Source organism: Neospora caninum, chromosome VIII, assembly GCF_000208865.1.
Source record: "Neospora caninum Liverpool complete genome, chromosome VIII".
In the NCBI taxonomy this organism is placed as follows: Eukaryota; Apicomplexa; class Conoidasida; order Eucoccidiorida; family Sarcocystidae; genus Neospora; species Neospora caninum.
Window position 1 is genome coordinate 1,802,824 of NC_018395.1, and position 19,117 is coordinate 1,821,940.

The 19,117-nt window shown below is 58.2% G+C and overlaps 1 protein-coding gene across 1 annotated transcript; it reads left to right on the forward strand.

Annotated features, from left to right (window-relative positions):
• Positions 1-1,709: 1,709 nt before the first annotated feature.
• On the forward strand, positions 1,710-17,379 carry NCLIV_032180 (GK24228, related; the record flags this gene model as incomplete). Its single annotated transcript, XM_003883414.1, has 13 exons — positions 1,710-5,261; positions 5,508-5,675; positions 6,462-6,552; positions 7,252-7,697; positions 8,096-9,487; positions 9,734-10,101; positions 10,158-10,256; positions 10,686-11,767; positions 12,282-12,517; positions 13,102-13,803; positions 14,212-14,688; positions 15,105-15,416; positions 16,123-17,379. 13 exons carry the CDS (start codon positions 1,710-1,712, stop codon positions 17,377-17,379), a joined length of 10,182 nt encoding a protein of 3,393 aa, XP_003883463.1.
• Positions 17,380-19,117: the final 1,738 nt, after the last annotated feature.

The window sequence follows — 19,117 nt, forward strand, 5'->3', positions numbered from 1 at the left end:
ATTTGCGGCAATTGAACGTCAACACGTAAACAGGGGAGCGTTCCTTCTTCTGCCCACACGATGGCCTCGCGAGATCTCTCATGGCCAACCCCGCTGTCTCTCTCTCATTCCTTCCGCTTCTCTTCCTCTCTCTTTCTCTTCGTCTTGTTTTCTATCTTCTGTTCTCTTTCTCTTCTGCTCTATCTTCCGTTACCTTCCTCTTGTTTTCTATCTTCTGTTGTCCTTCTCTTCTTCTCTATCTCCCGGTCTCTTTCTCTTCTTTTCTATCTCCCGTCCCTTTCTCTCATTTTCTATCTTCCGTTCTCTTCCCTTCTCTCTTTCTCCACAATCTTTGTCCTCCCTTCCCTCTACCTTCCACCTTTCTCTTCCTTCCCCTGTATCCTTTTTCTTCTTTCCTATCGTCCTCTCTGTCATTTCTTTCTCTCTTTCTCTCTTTTCTCTCGCTGGAGTTCTCTGTCTTGTGTGTCTGTCTTGATTCCCGAACAAGTCGCCCTCCGCTGAGACTGCTCTCCGTGTTTCTCGGGAGAAAAACGGGAGAACACGCTTGAAAACGCGCGACAAAACGCACGTCTCTTTCTCTTCCTTCCTTCTATCTCTCCTTTTCCTCCTCGTCCTCCTTTTCTTTCCCTTCTTTCTCTGCACACAGGCGCCGAGTGCGCCTCTTTTTGGTTCTTGCGCAGGCTCTCGGGGCTAGCAGGAAAAGACTCTCTCTCGCTCTCGCGGGAGAGGACGCGCGCTGTGAGAGAGACAGAGGAGGGAGTCGAGAGAGAGGGCGAGGCAACGCCAGCGAGAAAGGCGGGCGCCGACCGCGCGCATTTCGTCTGTTTTTGAGCCTTTTTTTTCAGACTTTTTTGGTCCAGTCTCCCCTCGACACACCGAGGAGCACGGGAACGAACGGAGGCCAGTCTTTTTCCGTCGCAGCATGCGCGCGACGGAATCCCAGCGCTAAAACCAGATTCTTTTTCTCAGCGCCACGCGCCTCTCTCCACGCAAAAAATCCCGGTTTTTTCGGAAACTTGTCTGGTTCGGGGAGAGAAGGCCCCATATTCGCGTTTCCTGGGCGAGATACCTCAAGACAGACCACCAACGCCCGCCTCGACACCGAGAGAGTCTTTTCGTGTGTGGACGCTTTCAGGGATTTACCTTTTCAAAATCGACAAAAAAAGCTAACGCCGAAAGAACGCCCTCGACCGCGGGGACACGCCTCCCAGTCTCCGGTCTGCTGCCTCGCCACCTGGGGATGCCCCCAGTTCGAACAGCCGCACACTTTTCTCCCCCAGGTTCACCTCCCTCCGTCACTCCAGTCTCCAGTAAATCTCTTCCTTTTTCCGACTTGTTCTCCGTCGTCTACGTCTTGTCTTTCTTCCACGTCGTGGTCTTCCTCCCCGTCTTGTTCTTCCCCCTGTCTTGTTCTTCCTCCCTGTCTTGTTCTTCCTCCCTGTCTTGTTCTTCCTCTCTGTCTGGTTCTTCTTCTCTGTCTTGTTCTTCCTCTCTCTCTTGTTCTCCTACTCCTCCCCCTTCTTCTGCACGAGATACTCATAACGGTGCGCTGCAGATTTGAAGTGGCAAGCGTGACATGAAGACTCCAAATTTCTTCGTTGTCTTGTTCTCTCGGTGTTTTTTGATTCCGTTCTTTTTTCCTGTGCGCCCCAGTTCTGCCTCGTTTTTGCCTTCCCTGCGTAACGTTTTCCCTTCGTTTCTTCTGGAGGATGGCGCCGAGCTGCGACGACCCGGAGGCGCCGCGAGCGTCTGACGACCAGGCGGAGACTTCTCGGTTGTCTCCCTCTCGCCTGTCTCCTCGGCCCGCGTCTCTTCCCGAGGCGTCTCCACGCCCTGCGGCGCCCGCGCGGCCTTCGAAGCGCAGTCGCGTGCCTCCCCTGGCGCCCGTCGATGCTGCGCCTCCGTGCTTCGCCTCGCTCTCTTCCTTCGAGGCCGACGCTTCCCAGACGCCGCTCGCGTACTGTTCCCTCGCCGCCCTCCGTCGCCGCCATTCGCCGACGCTGCCTCCGCCTGCGCTATCGCTCTTCTCCGCCTCCTTCGTCGCGCACAACCCGCTGCGGTGTATCTACAGCGAGTTGCACACGCTGCTGACGGTCATCCGAGTTGCCTCTGCGGCGTCGGGCCTCTCCGCTTCTCACCCCTCAGCCGCCCTCGGCTCGGCCTTTGGCGACGCTCTCGCGCTGCCTCCGCCGCTCTCCGGATTCGTCGAGTCTGTTGAGAGCCTCCTGGCGACGCTCCATCGCCAGATTCAGCTTCAGCACTGGCAAGGCGCGGATTGGGGAAGGAGGCGACCCTGCCGCCACAGCTCCGGAGCGCGCGGGGACCGCGCAGACGAGCAGGCCCGAAGCGAAGAGCGACGCGAGACGAGAGGGCCGTCCTGCTCGAGTTCAAACGGCCAGGGAAAAAGCTGTGCCGCTCCTGGCGGGGTCGGAAGACCCAGCGAACTCGACCCGTTTTCGCCTCGGTCTCCGTTTTCTCCGTCTTTTTCTGCGCCTCTTTCCCCGCTTGCGTTCGCGCCGCCGAGGCCCCGGTGGGCGCGCGTGGACGGCGCGCACTTGGCGCCGTTCCTGTTTGTAGTTGCGGATCTCTGGCCGCTGGTGCAACAAACCGCGTCGGGTCAGGGCCCGCGGGCGCAGTCGTTGGCCAATGTCTTTAGTGTGCGACCCGTCGTGGCGGGCGCGCTCGCCTCGCTGACCAAATTCGTCGCGTACGACTTCCTCGCGCCGGAGCACTGCGTTGACGCGGCGCTCCTCGCCAACCAAGTCGTCCAGGCTGTCCTCGCGTGCGCTCACCAGCAACTGCAGCAACTCGCGAACCTCGCGCTCTCGCCGCGAACGTTTGTCTTCTCGCCGCCCCTGCAGGGGTACTACGGCCTGGGCAGCGGCCTCGCCGGCGCCTCGGGAGGCGAAGAGGAGGTGGTTCTCTACCGCGCCATCAGTCTGCTCCTCGACGTCGTGCGCTCCTCGGCGGGGCCTCTCGTGGCGGATGACGGCGTCTGGGAGGTTTTGAAGCTCTGCTACTTTGTCGTTCACCAGCCGAAGATCTCCGGCGTGCTGCGAAGCCACACCGAAGCGGCGCTGAGCGAACTCGTCGTCGCGCTCTTCGCCCCCAGACGCCAGACTCTGGCCGTCGCCCTCGCGGAGACCCAGGCCAGAGCGAGCGGAGGCGCGACAAACAGTGGAGATGCCGAACTCAGCGGAAGTGGAGGAACCAGTGCAGGCGAGACAGGCGGAGAGAGGCCGAGGGAGAAGGCGGCGGAGACTGAGAAAAAGAGCCAAGACGCGCAGGGTGGGCGAACAGACACGCCCGAGAAGGCCCTGTCAGCTGTCCCGAGGGAAGGCTCAGCCACGCCGACGGCGCCCAGCCTCGGCCCCAGTCTGGGTGCGGGGAGTTACCGGCCGCACGGCCTCGGCGGACTGTACATGACTCTGCGGTTCATCGCCTTTCTGGTGGCGCACGGCCTCCCGTTCTCGTCCTCGTCCTCTCGCGCGCCGCCTTCGCTCCGCGGTTTGCCCCTCGGCGGGGAACCCAAGGGAGCGCCGGCGCCGAGCCCTGACGCCGCACCCAGCCGAGCTGTCCCCTCGCCCTCTGTCTCTGCGAACGCGGCTCAGGGCCCGCCGAGCGACGCAGCTGCGCCGAGTGCGTGCCCGCCCTGCGCGAGCGAAACGGAGCTCGTCGCTGGCGCCTTGTCTCCCGGGGACTGCGCACGGCTCGACGGCGCGGCCTGCGCCGTCGAGCCGTCCTCGTCCCTGCGGAAGATGGAGGCCGACTTGCTGACTTTGTACGACTTCTCTCAGAAGGGAAAGGGCGACGAGGACTTCTACCTCGAGATGCGGGCTCTCGGGCTGACGCTCTTGAACTGCGTTCTCGAGGCTGCAGGCCGTGGCATCGCCCGCTCGCCGGCGCTCCGCCACGTGGTCAGCGAGGAGATTGCGTGGGCAATCGTTGGCGGCGCGTCGACGCCTCTCTTGGGCGCGCTCGGCAGTCGCGACTCGTCGCTGCTGATGGTCTCCGTGCAGCTTCGGGCACTCTGGAACCTTCGGACGTTTCGCTTTCCACTCCCCGCGACTGAGGCCACGCTCCTCCAAACGGTCCTCCTTCGCGTGCTCGCCTCGCCGCTGCATCTCATGCTGTATCAGCCGCCACCGCACGCGCTGGGGCCGCCGGGGACTTCGGCGGCGGGCGTCCAAGCCCAGTACCAGAGCGTCTGTCAGCACCTCCAGCAGCAAGTCGCGACCCACGATTTCCGGTTCGTGACTCTCGAGGCCCTCGTCGAGCTCTGCGCTCTCCCCGACTTTCTTCCGCAGCTCTTTGTCCACTTTGACTGCAACGTTCGCGCCCCCGCCGACATATGCGCGCAAATCGTCGCGCTCCTCGTCTTCCTCCTCCTGTCGCCGTCTGCTCCGCCGCTGCCTTCGCTCCAGCGCCTTCAGCAGTTCTGCCAGGCCGTGAGTGGCAAGAAGCGCGAGGAATTCGGACAACTCGCGGGGCCTCTCGCGGCAGGAGACGAAAACCTCGCGGCTCTAAACGCCGCAAACGCCCGCCTCCTGCCGCCGTACCGAGGCGTGTACCGGGACGCGACGTACGTGAGCATCCCGCAAGACGCCGAGGGTCAGTGCTCGCCCCTGCCTGTCGCGCCTGACTCTCGCGTCCCGTTCAAAGCGACACGGGCTACGCACGGACACCCGGACCGAGAAAGAAACGGAAGCGAGGAAACGGACGCCCATGGGGCACGGATATTTTTCAAGCGTCGAAACTTCTACGGCCTCGCCTTGGCGAAGCGCCGGCAGGCCGCGTCTGGCGAGGCCAGCGGCGGGGCGCTTTTCGACTTCTCGCGCCCGAGATCCGTCACGGAGTTGAATCGCCTGGCTCTGCGCGGCGTCCTCGAAGTCCTCGCCTTGATGGCCGCCAGAGTGGAGAGACAGCGCGCGCGATGCGCCGCGGCTCACTCCGAGAAACCAGAACGGCGCGCGGCTGCCCAGCGCGGGAACGTCAACGGCGAAGCGGAAGGAACAGGCCGGCACGCACAGGAAGACAGTGGCGAGGAGAAAGAGGAAGAGGAGAGAGAGGAGAAAGAGGAAGAGGAGGAAGAGAGAGAGGAGAGAGAACAAGAGGCCAGGAGCGCAGCGGCAGAAACCCTCGCGCAAGCGATTATCGCCAGTGGAAAGACCTCCGCCGCGACCGCCTTCGCCCTCGTCCAACCGCTGAGCCGCCTGCGCGAAAGACGCGAAAGAAAACGACGCATCGAAGCAGCCGCTGCTGTAAGTTCAAAAGGAAGGCGTTCAAAACGCACAAGCCACAAAAACAAACATTTACCCGCGCTCAGAGATACATAGGCGTGCATATATATATGTATATTTACATACGACAGATGCATATACAGACACACGTATCATACATACATGCATACATACATACATACATATATGTAAGCGGGAATGGGACTGAATGCCATTTTCAAGGCGTTTGTCAGTGGGTATTTCTGTGTGTCTTCTTTTTCGGCCCAGCTTTTCAACGCGAATCCAAAGACGTTCATTCCTCACTTGGAGGATCTCGAGTTGCTGCCGTCGCCAGCGACGCCTCGAGCCGTCGCCGCATTTCTGCGTGACACACGCGGCCTCGATTTAGTCAAAGTTGGCGAGTATCTCGCACAAAACAAAGACTGGAATAAACAGGTACGGCAAACACACACGCTCAGAAGAGGCGTCTGCAACTGCTACGACTTCGTCACAAATGCATATCTCTGCATGATGCATACGACGTATCTTTCTCTCCAACTCTACACCCCCTCGGTTGCTGTGTATCTCTACATACCAAGCCGTTAGTCGCGGAATGTCTGTCGATCTCTATGGCCCTATCTGTACCTCTCTTTCTAGCTCCATCTCTGTTTCTAGCTCCATCTCTGTTTCTAGCTCCATCTCTGTTTCTAGGTCCATCTCTGTTTCTGGCTCCATCTCTGTTTCTGGCTCCATCTCTGTTTCTGGCTCCATCTCTGTTTCTAGCTCCATCTCTGTTTCTAGCTCCATCTCTGTTTCTAGGTCCATCTCTGTTTCTGGCTCCATCTCTGTTTCTAGCTCCATCTCTGCATCTACTTATCTTTGTGTCTACTTATCTGTACCTATCCTTATCTCTACGTATGTCTAGCTGTCTCTGTCTCCTCCTCACCACCACCACGTATCTTCACGTTCATTTATCTGTATGGGTGTCTTTTAAAGATCTGCGTGTAAGGAGACTAGGGGACGTAGATTTCCGTGGATGCACACCCCTGCACTTGGAAGTGCACATTTGCGTGTGCACAAACAGGGATATGCCTTTATCTACAAACACAAATTCGTATCTACATACATATATATGGAGGAATAGATAGTATATCTCTCTGTAGACAAAGAGACGTGCTTCTACGTGGATATTCGCGATCTCGCTTGCATGCGTTACTGAATGGATTCGGTATTTCCCTTCAGGTGCTCGTCGAGTTCCTTGCCACGTTCGCGTTTGCCTCAGTCTCCCTCGTGGAGGCGTTGCGCACTCTCCTCGCGTCTTTCCGTCTCCCTGGTAAGGCATTCAGTTATTTGCTTTATAATGAATGATTATGTAGTAACTGTAAACCTCCAAACGCAGTTTCTTTTCCATTCCAAAACCCAAATTTCCACATGAGCACGTATTCAAAATGGGCAACCGGACAATCACTCAAGTCCCACTGGGGCACAGTGGCCCTCTCTCCACGACTACCCTTCGGGATACCTACCCAGATATCGACATTCCTATTGATATGTACATCTGTATCTCTTTTTTTTATAAAGATATGTATATATCTTTGTATCTACATGAGCCTGTGTCTACTCATGTCTATATAACTCTCTCTGTCTCCCTCTCTACATCTATCTATCTATATCGATGTGTCTCTGTATAAATCCAAATCTGTATGTATATCTGCATCAGCCATACTTTTGTATGTAGATCTGTTTTTCGACATTTTTGGAAGTCTTTCTGTTTTGGGCTCCGCTTAAATCTCGGGATCTCCGTCTGCTGACACCGGTTGGCGGCTCTGTTTGGACCCGTCCTTTTGCGTAGCCCAGAGTCCCTTTTTCCTTCTCTCACCGTTTCACTGTATCTTCACCGGAGAACCTGCCTCGAAATCCCTTTGAAGAGGCGTCCCCCCTTTTCTACCTCTGCAGGAGTGTCTTGGTGTACGTCCGCCCGTGCGTTTTGTGTTTTTCTCTTTTCGGCCCTTCTGTCTCGTTTCTTGCTTAGGCGAGTCCCAGCAGATCGAGCGCATCATGGAGGCGTTTGCAGGCGAGTATTTTCAGCAACAGCCGTTCGTGACGACTCCGCTGCTTCCAGCGCAGCTTGCGGAACTGGCCCAGGTGCCTGCGGTATCCTCTGGAGAAGAAAAGACCGAGCAAAGTGGCGGCGCGAAGCGTGGCAAGAAAGAGAAAGAGAAGGAAGACCCGCGCTTTGGAATTCCGCGGTGGGTCATCAGCGAGGCGGCCTTCTGGAGACTCGAAGACGATAGCGCGTGCGTCGAAGCCAAAACGGCGGAGGTGCTGGAGAGACCGAGGCGGCGCTCGCTGGACTTGTCGAACTTGCACGTTTCGGAAGGCCACGAAACCGAGCAGACGCCCGACGGCGAACCGCGCACGCACGCAGAAATCCGCGAACACCTGACAAACAAACTCAAAACATTCACTCCCGACCACGTAGGCCCTGCTGGAAGAAAAACCGTACACCACGGGGGAAAAGAGAACAGAGATAGACTGGTGGAAAGGCAGACCGGGAACGTGTAAACTTTTATTGCTATACATATATGCATATACACATATATACCTATATGCATGTATACATATATATGCATATATACGTATATATGCATATCTACGTATATATGCATATACATGTGGACGAGCCGTTCTGTGGCTTTCTCGTAATGTACTGGTTTGTGAGAGGCGTTGAGCTGTGTGCAGGTGTGCATGTGGAGATGCACGCCTTCCGAGGAACCTTCTAGCCGTATGTATCGATGTGTATAGGAAGATAGCTTTTCTCTTTGTGGCGATGGCCGTGGGTCGTCTGTGTCTGGTTTTTGTCTCGTGTTTTGCAGCCGCCTCCGGGGTACGTTTCGTTTGAGCACCGGGACACGGTGTTTGTGTTGTCGTACTCGATTGTGATGTTGAACACGGACTTGCACAATTCGCAAGTGAAGGTGAAGATGAACGTCGAGCAGTTTCTGCGGAACAACCGCGGGATCAACCAGGGGAAGAGTTTGCCCGTGTTTTTCTTGACGGAAATCTACCTGTCGATTCGCGACGACGAGATCCGCATGAAGAGCCCCGCGGGCTCGGGCCAAACGTGCGCGGTCCCCCCTCAAGAGCCTCTCGCCCTCGCGGCTCGAGCGCCCGGTCGACGCAAAGCGGGCGTCGGGTCTTGTCGCAGCGGGATCGTCCGGGGCCGCGAGCACCGCGCGTCCCACGCCTCCTCTCTTTTGCACTTTCTGCACAAACGGGAGCGGCGCGAGCGGCGCCGGAGCTCGCTGTCGACGCTGTCGGCGCGGTCTTCGCTCGCCGGCACAAAGTGTGGGGGTTGCGCGCCGCGCGACGGAGACGCGGGCGCGCCCGGGACGCATGCAGAGTCGCGGAGAGAGGCTCCGGCGGGAGAAGGACGCGGGCGAGACGAGACGCAGCTGCTCAAGTCGCCGGCGTCTTCGCTGCAGTCGCCGTCGTTGGCGAGCGGGGCCGAGTCGTGCGGACTGGGCGACGAGACGCCGTTCGCAGTGTTGACGGCGGAGTTGGACGCGCTGTTTTTCTTCACGTTCTGGGAGCAAGGCGTTTTCGACGCGTTGCGCGGCGTCCTCGAGTCCACTGCAGACCTGGCCGTGATGGAGGAGGCGCTGTCGGGGATTCTCCTTCTCGCCAAAGCCGCCGTCGCGCTCGGCCTCGCGCAAGCTGTCAACGTGATCGTCGCCGAGCTCTGCGCGTACGTCGACCTCTCCTTGGGGGTGCTCGCCCAGGCCGTCATCCCCGTCCTCTTTGAGATCCTGCGCCCCGAACGGCCGACGGAAGAGACAGGCCTGGAGGGCCGTGCTCGCGAGGGGCTGGGGTTTGCGGCGGGCGGAGCCGTCGCCGGCGGTCTCGGAGGCTGTGTGTATCTGCGCGAGGAAGGCTGGGCCGCGTTTTTGGAAGTGCTTCTGAAGTTCTTCGCCCTCGACCTGTTGCCGCCTGCGCTCGCGAATCTCCACGACTTTCCCGACCCTAGCGGGCGGCCGCTGCCGAGACTCTGCACACTTTTGCCACCTGCCTTCGCGCCGCCCGCGCAAAGCAGGAAGAAAGCTGGACGGAGAGGATGGCTCGGCGACCTGACGAATCTCCTCTTCGCCTTTGCCGACACCGACGAAGACAGCGAAGGCGACGCCGACGGAGACGAGCTGCAAGGCCGCGCCGCGAGTCTCACGGCCCAGCAGCAGGAGCAAATCGTCGCAAACGCCGTGCTGGCCCACGTAAGAAACAGCGAAAGGGGAAAGGAGAAGGAGAGACAGAGAAGCGAGAGGGAGCGAAGAAAGGGAACAGCAGCCAGAGAAAGAGGAGAAAAAGGTGAAGAAAGCGAAAGAGGAGAGGGAGAGAGGAGTCCCCCCTGATTGGAGAGAGGCCAGGGAAGAGGAGAGAGGCGTTTGATTCCGAGGACTGGGGTAAAAACAGACTTCACTGCGGAGCAAGCCGTTTCGGGGTCTCGTTTTGTGTCTCAGGACGGCGCCTTCTTTCCCTCGTTGTTTGACAAGTTGTATCTTCTTCGATGCGGCACGTCCTTCGCCTTCCTCCCCACGACCCTGTCTCCGTCCCTGCTGCCAGGGCCGAGTCTTTCTTCTGCCGCGCGCCTCAGCCCCGACCGGAAGAGGCGCGGCGCCGAGCGCAAGGGGGGTGACGGCCTGGTCGACGCCCGAAGCGGAGACACGTGGCAGCCTCAGCGAGGCGAGGAGACTGCGCGAAAAAGTTCTCGGGAGGAAGGCGCGAACAAGAGAGAAGAACGCGAGAAACAGCTGGCTGCCGTCGCCCCCTTCTTCAGATTCAAAGCTGTCCTGGAACGCTTCTTTAAAGTCGACGAACTGCTCGCGCAGTAAGTCGAAAGGCGAGAAAACACGCGTGCACACACCGTGAAATCTGCATGCGCAGTCGCGAAGATCCCTTGACAATCCACCTCCCATGCTTGGCGCTGTTGAGAAGTCTCCGCGAGCGTGTCGCCGTAGCCGAGCAGCCTGAACCCTCGGAGGGGTATGAGCCGAGAAACACTCCCAAACCACGCGACGGCGCGCGCGGCCTCTCTGCGCTGCTCCGTGTCGTGTGCTCTCCCTCTCTGCGTCGTTCTCCTACCTCTACCTGGTTTCCCCCACGGTTTAGCCGAGCACACTGCACGCCCAAGGTCCCCCTATACATACATACATATATGTATGTATGTATGTATGTATGTATGTATGTATGTATGTATGTACAAAATATATGTACATGTGTGTACATGTATGTATGTATGGATATGCATGCGCAGTGTTGAAACGACGCGTGTTCATACTTGGCGTGGTGTCTAGACTTTTATGTCGAGAGGACTTCTACCGCCACGGAGAGCAGAGACAGTTCCCCCACAGAGACGGTTCACTCTTTTGAGAACGCGAGACGCGTGGGGTTGTCTCTGAACGTTCTGTACAGAATCTTTACGTCCCTGCCTCCTGCGGCGGCGCTGCCTCTGGCAAGCATCCTCGTGCTCCACACTTTGCCTCTCGCCTCGCCGCCCCCGCCGCTCCCCGGCTCCGATCCGTCTCTCTCTCAGGATTCTTCCCAGAATTCTGAAGATCCTTCTGTCGCGGCTCTGTCAGTAGACCCTCGCGTGACGCCGTACTATCCGTATCCGCGGCTTTCTGCGTTCCCCCCGGCAGTCCCTGCGTCGCTGGTTCGCCCTGCGCCTGCGCTCCCTCCGGGTTCCGCGGTCTCGGGCGCTTCGGGCGTCCGCGGCGGGGCGAGTCCGCGCGCAGGAGGGCCGGCGGGGCCGGCGGGGCTTTCGAGCGGCGTGGCGGAGCAAGTCCCCGCGGTCGGCCGGCTGGCGAATCTTCCAGAGCTGCTGAACGCGTCAACAAAACCCGCTGGATGGCGAGGCCAGGAGAGCGAGGGCGACGAGGAGACGAGAGAGGCCGAGTTCGGCGCACTGTGTGCATCGAGCATGGCCGACGACGTCAGGCGTTTCCGCGCGGTCGGCGATCGCGCCTTCGCCCTCGAAATCCTTGGCTTCCTCGTCGCAGATCAAGGCCTCCTCCTCGTCGACCTCGACCAGGAGACAACGCCCACTGCAGAGAGAGAAGCGCAGGCGTCGCGGAGGCCTGCCGAAAAGGAGACAGAACAAGCGGACGAGAAGGACAGGAGTCTCGCGAGTGGAGAGAAACGGGGAGAGGCGGAGACGGGAGGAGAGACAGAAGACCGGAAAAGGTGCGCAGACGAGGACGTTGCCCACGACGCTTTTCTCGAACGCATGTCGAAACAGGAACTCGTCTGGGTCTTCCTCACGACGCACTTGAACGTCTTGATTCGCCGCTACGTGATTGCCGCCGCGGCGGAGACCGTCCAGCCTCCCCTCGTCGCCGTGGAACGCGCCGTCTGTCTCGGGAGGGGGCGAGCAGGCTCACGCGAAAGAACGCAAAGTGACGCAGACGAAGGCCCTTTAGAGAGACAGCAAGTCGCGTGCGTGCACCAAATGCTGGCCTCCTGGGGCAGGCAACTCACAGTCGAAACTCCCGCGTGTAAGCCAGCCTGGCGTCTGGGACTCTATCGGAGCCTCAGGACACGTACAAAACTCTCTACGCACAGTGAAGCGAGAACCATGCAATCGTGCACACAGATACGTATTTATGTCCATGTATCTGTTTGCTGTTCCACATTTTTAAGGACCTTTGGTTACAGCTGTCGGCGTCTCTGGGTTCGAAAGATCTGCGCCGCTCCGAGTTTCCCATCCCATGGTTTCCAGGTCGTCCTCGGTGTGTGGTGTGCATGGATTTTCCGTCTGTGTACGTTCTCGCTTCCTCTGAATCTGTGTGCCGATGTCTATCTCCACATGCATCATCCACTGACATGTGCCCATCTGTCCATCCCTACATATATATATATATATATACACATCCCCTGCTCTGTACATGTAGGTCTATAAAGGCACGTGTAATAGTATCTCTGTGTCACCATGTATGTGTACCTTTGAGAGTATTTGCTTGGCTAGTTGTTTCGCGCTTTGCGTCTCGGCGTTTTGCTCTTCTGTTCCAGGTTTGGATCGCGACGAACTGCTCTTCATCGAGCGGCTGATGGTCACCGCGCTGCGCCTGGTTGTGGAGTTCCTTCCCATCGGGGCGAGCCTGCGGGATCTGCCGACGGCGCGCGACGTGTCGGAGCCGGTCGAAGCGTGGATCGAGCCGAGTGTCCTGCATCTCCTCGCACTCATCGTCCACCTTCACCCGAACGTCTACATGCTGCAGACGGAGAGAATCAGTGCGGCGCTCCAGGTCCGGAGAAAAGGATGCATGTGTGCTTGGGTTGCCAGCAACTTTCCTATGCCATTCACAGACGCTTTTCCTCTCCCGCTTCTCCCAACACCGACGGATTAGTCCCTCTACGTGCAGAGATTGCGTTGAGAGAAAGAGATAGCATATATACATACATACATACATACATACATACATACATACATACATACATACATACATACATACATACATACATACATACATACATACATACATACATATATATATATATATATATATATATAAATCGATGGAGAGTGTGTCTGGGTGTATCGAGAGATTGCTGTCGCTTTTCCTGTGCGGTGCAAATATACAGGTGTGTGGATTGAGGTTCCTTGGTGTTTGAATCGTTCTGTGCCTTCGCGTCTCCTGTCGTGTTTTCCACGTTCGCGCACGCGTCCGGCCTCTCGACGCCACTCCTGCTGAGGTGGCTCTGAGGACGACGCGGCTCTGTGCGTTCTGCGTCGGTCTTTGGACGCCTTGTCAGTCTTGTCCATCCTTTTCCTTCCGCTTTTCTCCCTCTGACGCGCGTGCGTGTGTGTGTGTGGGTGCTCCCTGTACAGCTGCTGTTCCGCCCGCCGGCCTCCCTCGCCGCGCTGCGGTCGCCTCTCGCGATCGACGTGTTTTTGGGGATCTTGCAGCGGATGGTCCCCCTCCCGCCGTTCCTCCCGCCCTCGGCGCTGCCTGCCTCTCTCTTGCGCCAGCAACAGCAGCAACTCGCAGCCGCGGGTGCACACTTCCTCGCGCAGTGGCTGCTCGGCGAGCAAAGTGGCGAGGCGCTGCTGGAAGTCGCCCGGCCGCTCCACTTCCAGGGCTGCGTCCAGACCCTCCTTGCGCTGAGTGTACATACACCGCAGCTGCTGCTCCTCAAGGGGAGTCCGGGCGGCGTGCCGCGGGTGCTCGAGAGAAGCGAGGACGCCTCCCCCGGCAAGGACAAGCGGCCAGTCGCAAATGTGGAGCGAAGTCTGCTGGGTTTGCGGAGAACCTTTGGGAGGCAATTCGGAGCGCAAGGCGCCGACTGGAGCGGCGACCGCGGCGACGTGGACCAGACGGGCGACCAAACCTCTGTTTTTTCTGCGAACTTGAAGGCGCTGAAGATGCTCAACGATTTGCCTGGAGCCATCGCGGCAGCGGCGGAGCAGCGCGACACGTCGGTCGCGTGGCTCACCGTCGAAGAAGTCGGCGTGATGTGGGTGAAGGTGCTTCAGGCGCTCGCCATCTGCTGCGCCTTCGGCCCGAAACCCGTCCGCGTGAAGGCACTGGGGGTAAGAGCGAGGACACGGAGAGCGCGAGAGACCAGCCGGAGGCGAGAACGCAGAATCTCTCGATCGAGGGGAGGTGTACGGAGGCGCTAGGGTCTCTCCCCAGGCGCCTCCCGTGTGCGCGCTCGCCTGGTTTGCACACCTCGCGGTTCGTGCCGCGGCACCCGAGGCTGCATGCAGACAGCGCAGATCGAGGCAGAGGGTTGAAACGCGTGGACGGGAGGCGTGGACATACAGAGGGAGCACAGAGAGAGGAGCAAACGCGAATCTCAGGGTGGCGACGATAACCCTGTTGAGATAGAACTTTGCGACTGGGCGGAAGCGCCTGTGGGCCCGTTCACGTCTTCGTGCCGGCTCGGCTTCCCCTGAACTGTTTCGTGTCGTTCTTTGACCTGCTGTGCGTCTCTCCAGCATCTCCAGCACCAATTGCTGCGTGCGTCGCCTCCGCCGTCGTCGCTCGAGACGGCAAACTCGCCGGTTTCCCCGACTGCTTCACGGCCGCCTTCGCTCCTTCAGAGAGTGATGAAGAGCCCCGCCGTGTGGCGACTCGTCCTCCAAGAGGTTCTTTTCCCGCTGCTCACCTACGGCTTTCAGTACCCGTGCGACTGTCCCCTGCCTGCGGAGACAAGGCTCGAGGCCGCAGCTGGGCTGGTGCCTTCGGGCGAGACAGAGCCTTCCCCAGTCCCCCGCGCGTCTCTGGGCGCGGGCGTGGGAGGCGACAGAAAGGGAACAGAGACCGCAGAGACGCCGGACCAAAAACCCGTCGTGGAGAGTCCGTACACGTTCCCCTCAGAGAGCCGCGCCCGAAGACCAGCTGCGTGGATGGCGGCGCCTCTAGGAAGGCGGTACACACTCGAGGCGGCCGTCGCTGCTCTCGGAGCCGAGGAGGTAAGGCTGTGCATGCAGTTTGTGCGATTTCAGACGCATAGAAATCGGAAAATCGACCGCAGATATACAGGAAATCTAACACGGAATCAATAGAGGTAGACGGATGCGTGCAGATATTCATGGATTCGACATGTAGAGAGATTAAGTAGGTGGGACAGGTTGGTAGGAAAACCGATGGAGAGGGAGAGATGGAGATCCCGGCGACTTGATGTAGAGAGAAGGGTAGACTGAGATTGAGGATGTGTGGAGTGACGTAACATCCCGAGGCAAACTTTGTGTGCATTTGGGTGGATCGTGGCAGAAGGCGTCCTTGTGCGGCGGTTTCGCTTTGACACATTTCTTTTTCATTCTTGGCGGAGTCAGGTCTCGTTTTTTTCACATTTGGGTCTCCCATTCTGTTGCGTCTTTCTCTTCAGGTTCTGCAGCGGCGCGCTGCGTCGGCGAGCTTGGTGTGTCGCCTCTTTCTGTCGCATCTGGATTTTCTTCTTCAGCCCCTCGGCCCCGCGGAGACTCCGTCAGACGCGAGCAATCGTTTCAGAGGACAGGAAGGAGAGGAAGAAGAGCGCGAATGCGCGTTGCGCCTGCTCGGCCTCGTTGGAGACCAAGTTCTCGTTGGCCACTTTGGAGGCGACGCCGAGGCCGCGCATGCAGCGGCGACCGCTGGAGGTCTTCGTCTGCTTCTTCCGCCTCTCGTGCAATTCCTCGAACTCCTTGTCGAACAAGCCTGCGTACGTGTGTGTCTCGCCTTTGCAATCCCTGGGTTTGGTCTGCTCGGGCCCCGATCTGAAATCGTTTCCGTGTTTTTGTAGAAGTCGAGAATTGCTGGTCAAGCCGTTCCGTCCACCGACATCGCTCTCTGCGTCCTTACGATGCCAGATTATAAGCACCCGCGAAAAGCAGTTGTCCCGATGGGAGACCCTGTATCCGAGAATGGCGATGGCGGTAGATGAGTGGGGAATCTCGAGTGCACCCACAGGCCGTGGATCCAGCAAACACAGGCATTCCACTGAGAAACACAGAGGAAAAAAGGACGAAGCAGGGGGTCGAGCGAAGAAGGCGAAGAGAAGCGGTGCACCAGATGCGCGGCAGCCTAGATGCAAGGAAGAGGAAAGCGCGTGGAGAAGGCAGCGAGGGAGAAGCACTGTGCGGGGAATGCGGCTAAAGAGAAAGAGTCGGGACTCGAGCGTGGATGGGACGGAAGGAAAGAGAAGTGGCGTCTCCGCTCACAGGCGTGTGTTCCTGTTGTGTGCGAGGATACCGCGATTGAGAAGAGATCCGTACTTGGTTTTTTCGCCCTCCGGGGCGTTTTGGTGTCTTTGGTGTATATGCGGCGGCTTTCCCTGTGGCGATGTCTGTTTTCCAGCGTGCGTCGATCTTGCGTCGCGTGACTCTCGAAACAAGATGCTTCGGAATGGTGTGTCTCGTTCTGTTCAGGCTGCTCCACTTGTTTTCTGCGACGCGTTTCTCGAGAATCTGAAGAACACCCTTCTGGTCGTCCTCACGTCGCCCGCTGTGGCCAGTGCCTCAACCGAGGGGACGGTGGACTTGCCGCCGCCCACTGCAGCGGACTTTGATATTCCGGGAGAGAAGAGAGAGGCGGAGGAAGCAGAGACCGAGAAGGACGGAGAGAGAAAGACGGGGAGAGAGGAGAGGGCCGGGAACCGGGAGGGTGGGGAGGACGAGCAGGAAGGCCTGCCGCGAAAGCGGGTAGGGGCGGATGGACGCTATCAACGAGGATCACCGTCTGCGGCATATTTTGACGCGGCGCTGCAGCAACTCTCGAAGAGCCAGCAGCTGCTCATTGTCATTGCTCATCAGATTATCTCACCGTCTTTCCCGTATCTCGTGAAGGACCTCCTGACGATCATTCTGCCGACGCTTCTCCCGCCTCGGTTCAGCACTCCTGCATCCGCTTCGGCATCGTTTCAGACCGCGGAAGAACACGGTGCTTCAGAGCCGGCACTGGGCGAAAACGAGACGCGTGTGGGAGCGGGACCAGGGAACAGCGGTGCTCAGGGAGGACCGGGGGATGGCGAAGCAGGAGAGAACGGGGTGTCGGCAGAGAGTGGCGAGTTGGAGGAAACGAGAATCGTGGAGCGTTCAGAGGAAACGAGAATGGAGCATCCCTCTCGACCGCCAGCGCCACCTCCTCCGCCCCCGCCGCCTCCGTCTGGTCCTCCTCCGGGTGCGCAAGACCTTGGAGCGAATGCCGGCGGCGAGAGTGTGTCAGGGGCGACGGCAGGAGACGAAACAGAGAATCCCGAAGAGAGGAGACAAGAGGACGAACGGTCTTTACAGCACGCCGATGTTGAGGGAGGCAGCTCTGCTTTCGAGGGGGAACGCGCCGCCGACGGCGAGGACGGTTCGGAGACTGAAGGCTCGCAAGGACTTCGTACAGGAGACACCGAGGGCCCACAGCCGCATGAAATTCCAGAAGACGAGAGAGAAGAGAGGAGAGCAACGCATGAGGACACAGATAAGGAAGTCCTCGTGACCAGTCAGTGTATTCCCAGGGAAGACAACAGAGAATCGAAATCAGCTCCGCGCCCTCGAACCTGGCGGGAGACGTTCTTCGGGGCAGGAGCTGCAGCTGCGGCCGCTGCCTTGGGACGGGAAGTCTACTGGACCGACCAGGCTCTTCCACCTGACAGAGGACAGAATGCCCAGGTGCGCGGGGGACCGGGTGCGTGATGGGGAAACAGTTACGCACTTGTGGAATTCCCTGAAGAGCGGTCACGCAGCAGACGCACGTCAACACGATGCAAAACCAACTATGGAACAGACCGACCGCGGGTCTACCTCAGCGAAAAAGCGAGAAGGGGCATTGCAACGAAAGAGAAGGGAGGGGTGAGAACTCGTCAGTTGCCTTGGGACAGCGGTCAAGAAGAGGAATCTGCTGCCACATCTGACGAAGAGGGACTTTTTTATACTTGCAAAGCTTTGGGTCACTCGCATGCGTGGATGTTGGGGTATGCCGGAAAGAGAATGTCGAATGTGTCAGCTCGGGATCAGCGTAAGTAGTCAATGGTTCAGTTCCCCAGTACAGAATGATAGGAGCCGGCGCAATAACCTCGCGATGGGAGAGTTTCGGTGACAAAGGATCAGACAGTGGCACTGTAGTAAAAAAAGTGGTGATTATTGGGCGCCACGAGTTCGCGGCATCAGATGCGACAGTGCGGGATGCCGCATGAATGACAAAAGAAAAAGTGGCAGGGAGCGCTTGGGATAAATACATACAGTTGTGGTTGCTTGAGTTCTCACGCTGTCTGGACCGCACATCATGCCAGTCTTAGTTTCTATCTTGTATGTGGATATTTGCGGTCTCTAATTTATGTGTTCCCCTCCTTAGTGCTACAGAAAACCACTTCCCTATTAGGGCATGTGATCAAATGGAACGCTTCCAGCTGACTGCTATCTAATCTTGCCGGATGCTGTATGTGGCAGTCCTGTACCAAGGCACCGCAAGCGTAACCGCTTGCTCAGGGATGATGCTCCATCTTGGGCTATCTGGGTTGTTGTTGTCTGCCCGCCATAGCGGGACAGAGTATTTAAATTGAATGTCACTTTGCACTTGGAAGTTCGGTTGATTTGAAATATCTTCTTCCGGCGCAGTCGTTTGCTGGCAACTAGCGGTTCCAGTCAGGAACTGTTGGTACGGCGGAACGCTCATGCCGCCGGTGTCCCACCCCAGGGTGTCCGCTCAGCACTGTGAGCATGCGCTGGCTGCACAGAAGCATAAAACCTGTTGTCGCACACGTCTGCCTATTAGGTAGAACTCTGGAGTGGCATTTATCTCTTTGAACTGCGTGTCAGGTGGTGCAAAGCGTGCCACGAACGACGCTGCCACCGGCACTTTCACACGCAGCCATTCTTCGTATACCGGCCCATTTCTGCCAGGCACAGTTGGAGAGCCGGTGCCCATCGGAGTTATTGCTCGGCTATTCTCTACTCTATGTGAACATACTTATTATGACTGCATTCGAAATGATATTTGCATCGCACCCATGACGGCCTCGCCGACGCAGCTCCCCGGTGTCAGTGCCGTTCTCAGATATGAGGTGACCTCCAACTGAACACAGTGCCTGCCGTCGGAATTAATGTCATTTCCTCAGCGGCACTGTGCGCGGCTTACAATCTCATTCCAACGCAATGCAGAGTCAGGAACCGAAACACACGGCGACAGGATGTTTGTCTAGCTAGTAACGCTCTCGCCAAACGCACGTTTTAGAGGAGACCTCACCGCGCTTACTCGGTGAGCAGGTGTATGGACAGCCCATTGAAGGAGTTCTCGAGTGGGGGATTCAGAGTCCGAGAGCTGTTCGCAGCTGGTCCACCTGATCTCGTCCCTTTTCTTCAAGGTTTGCCCTCTATCGGAAACAGAAACTGTGTATTAGAGATGGACGCATACACACAGAGTCAGGTTAGTTCC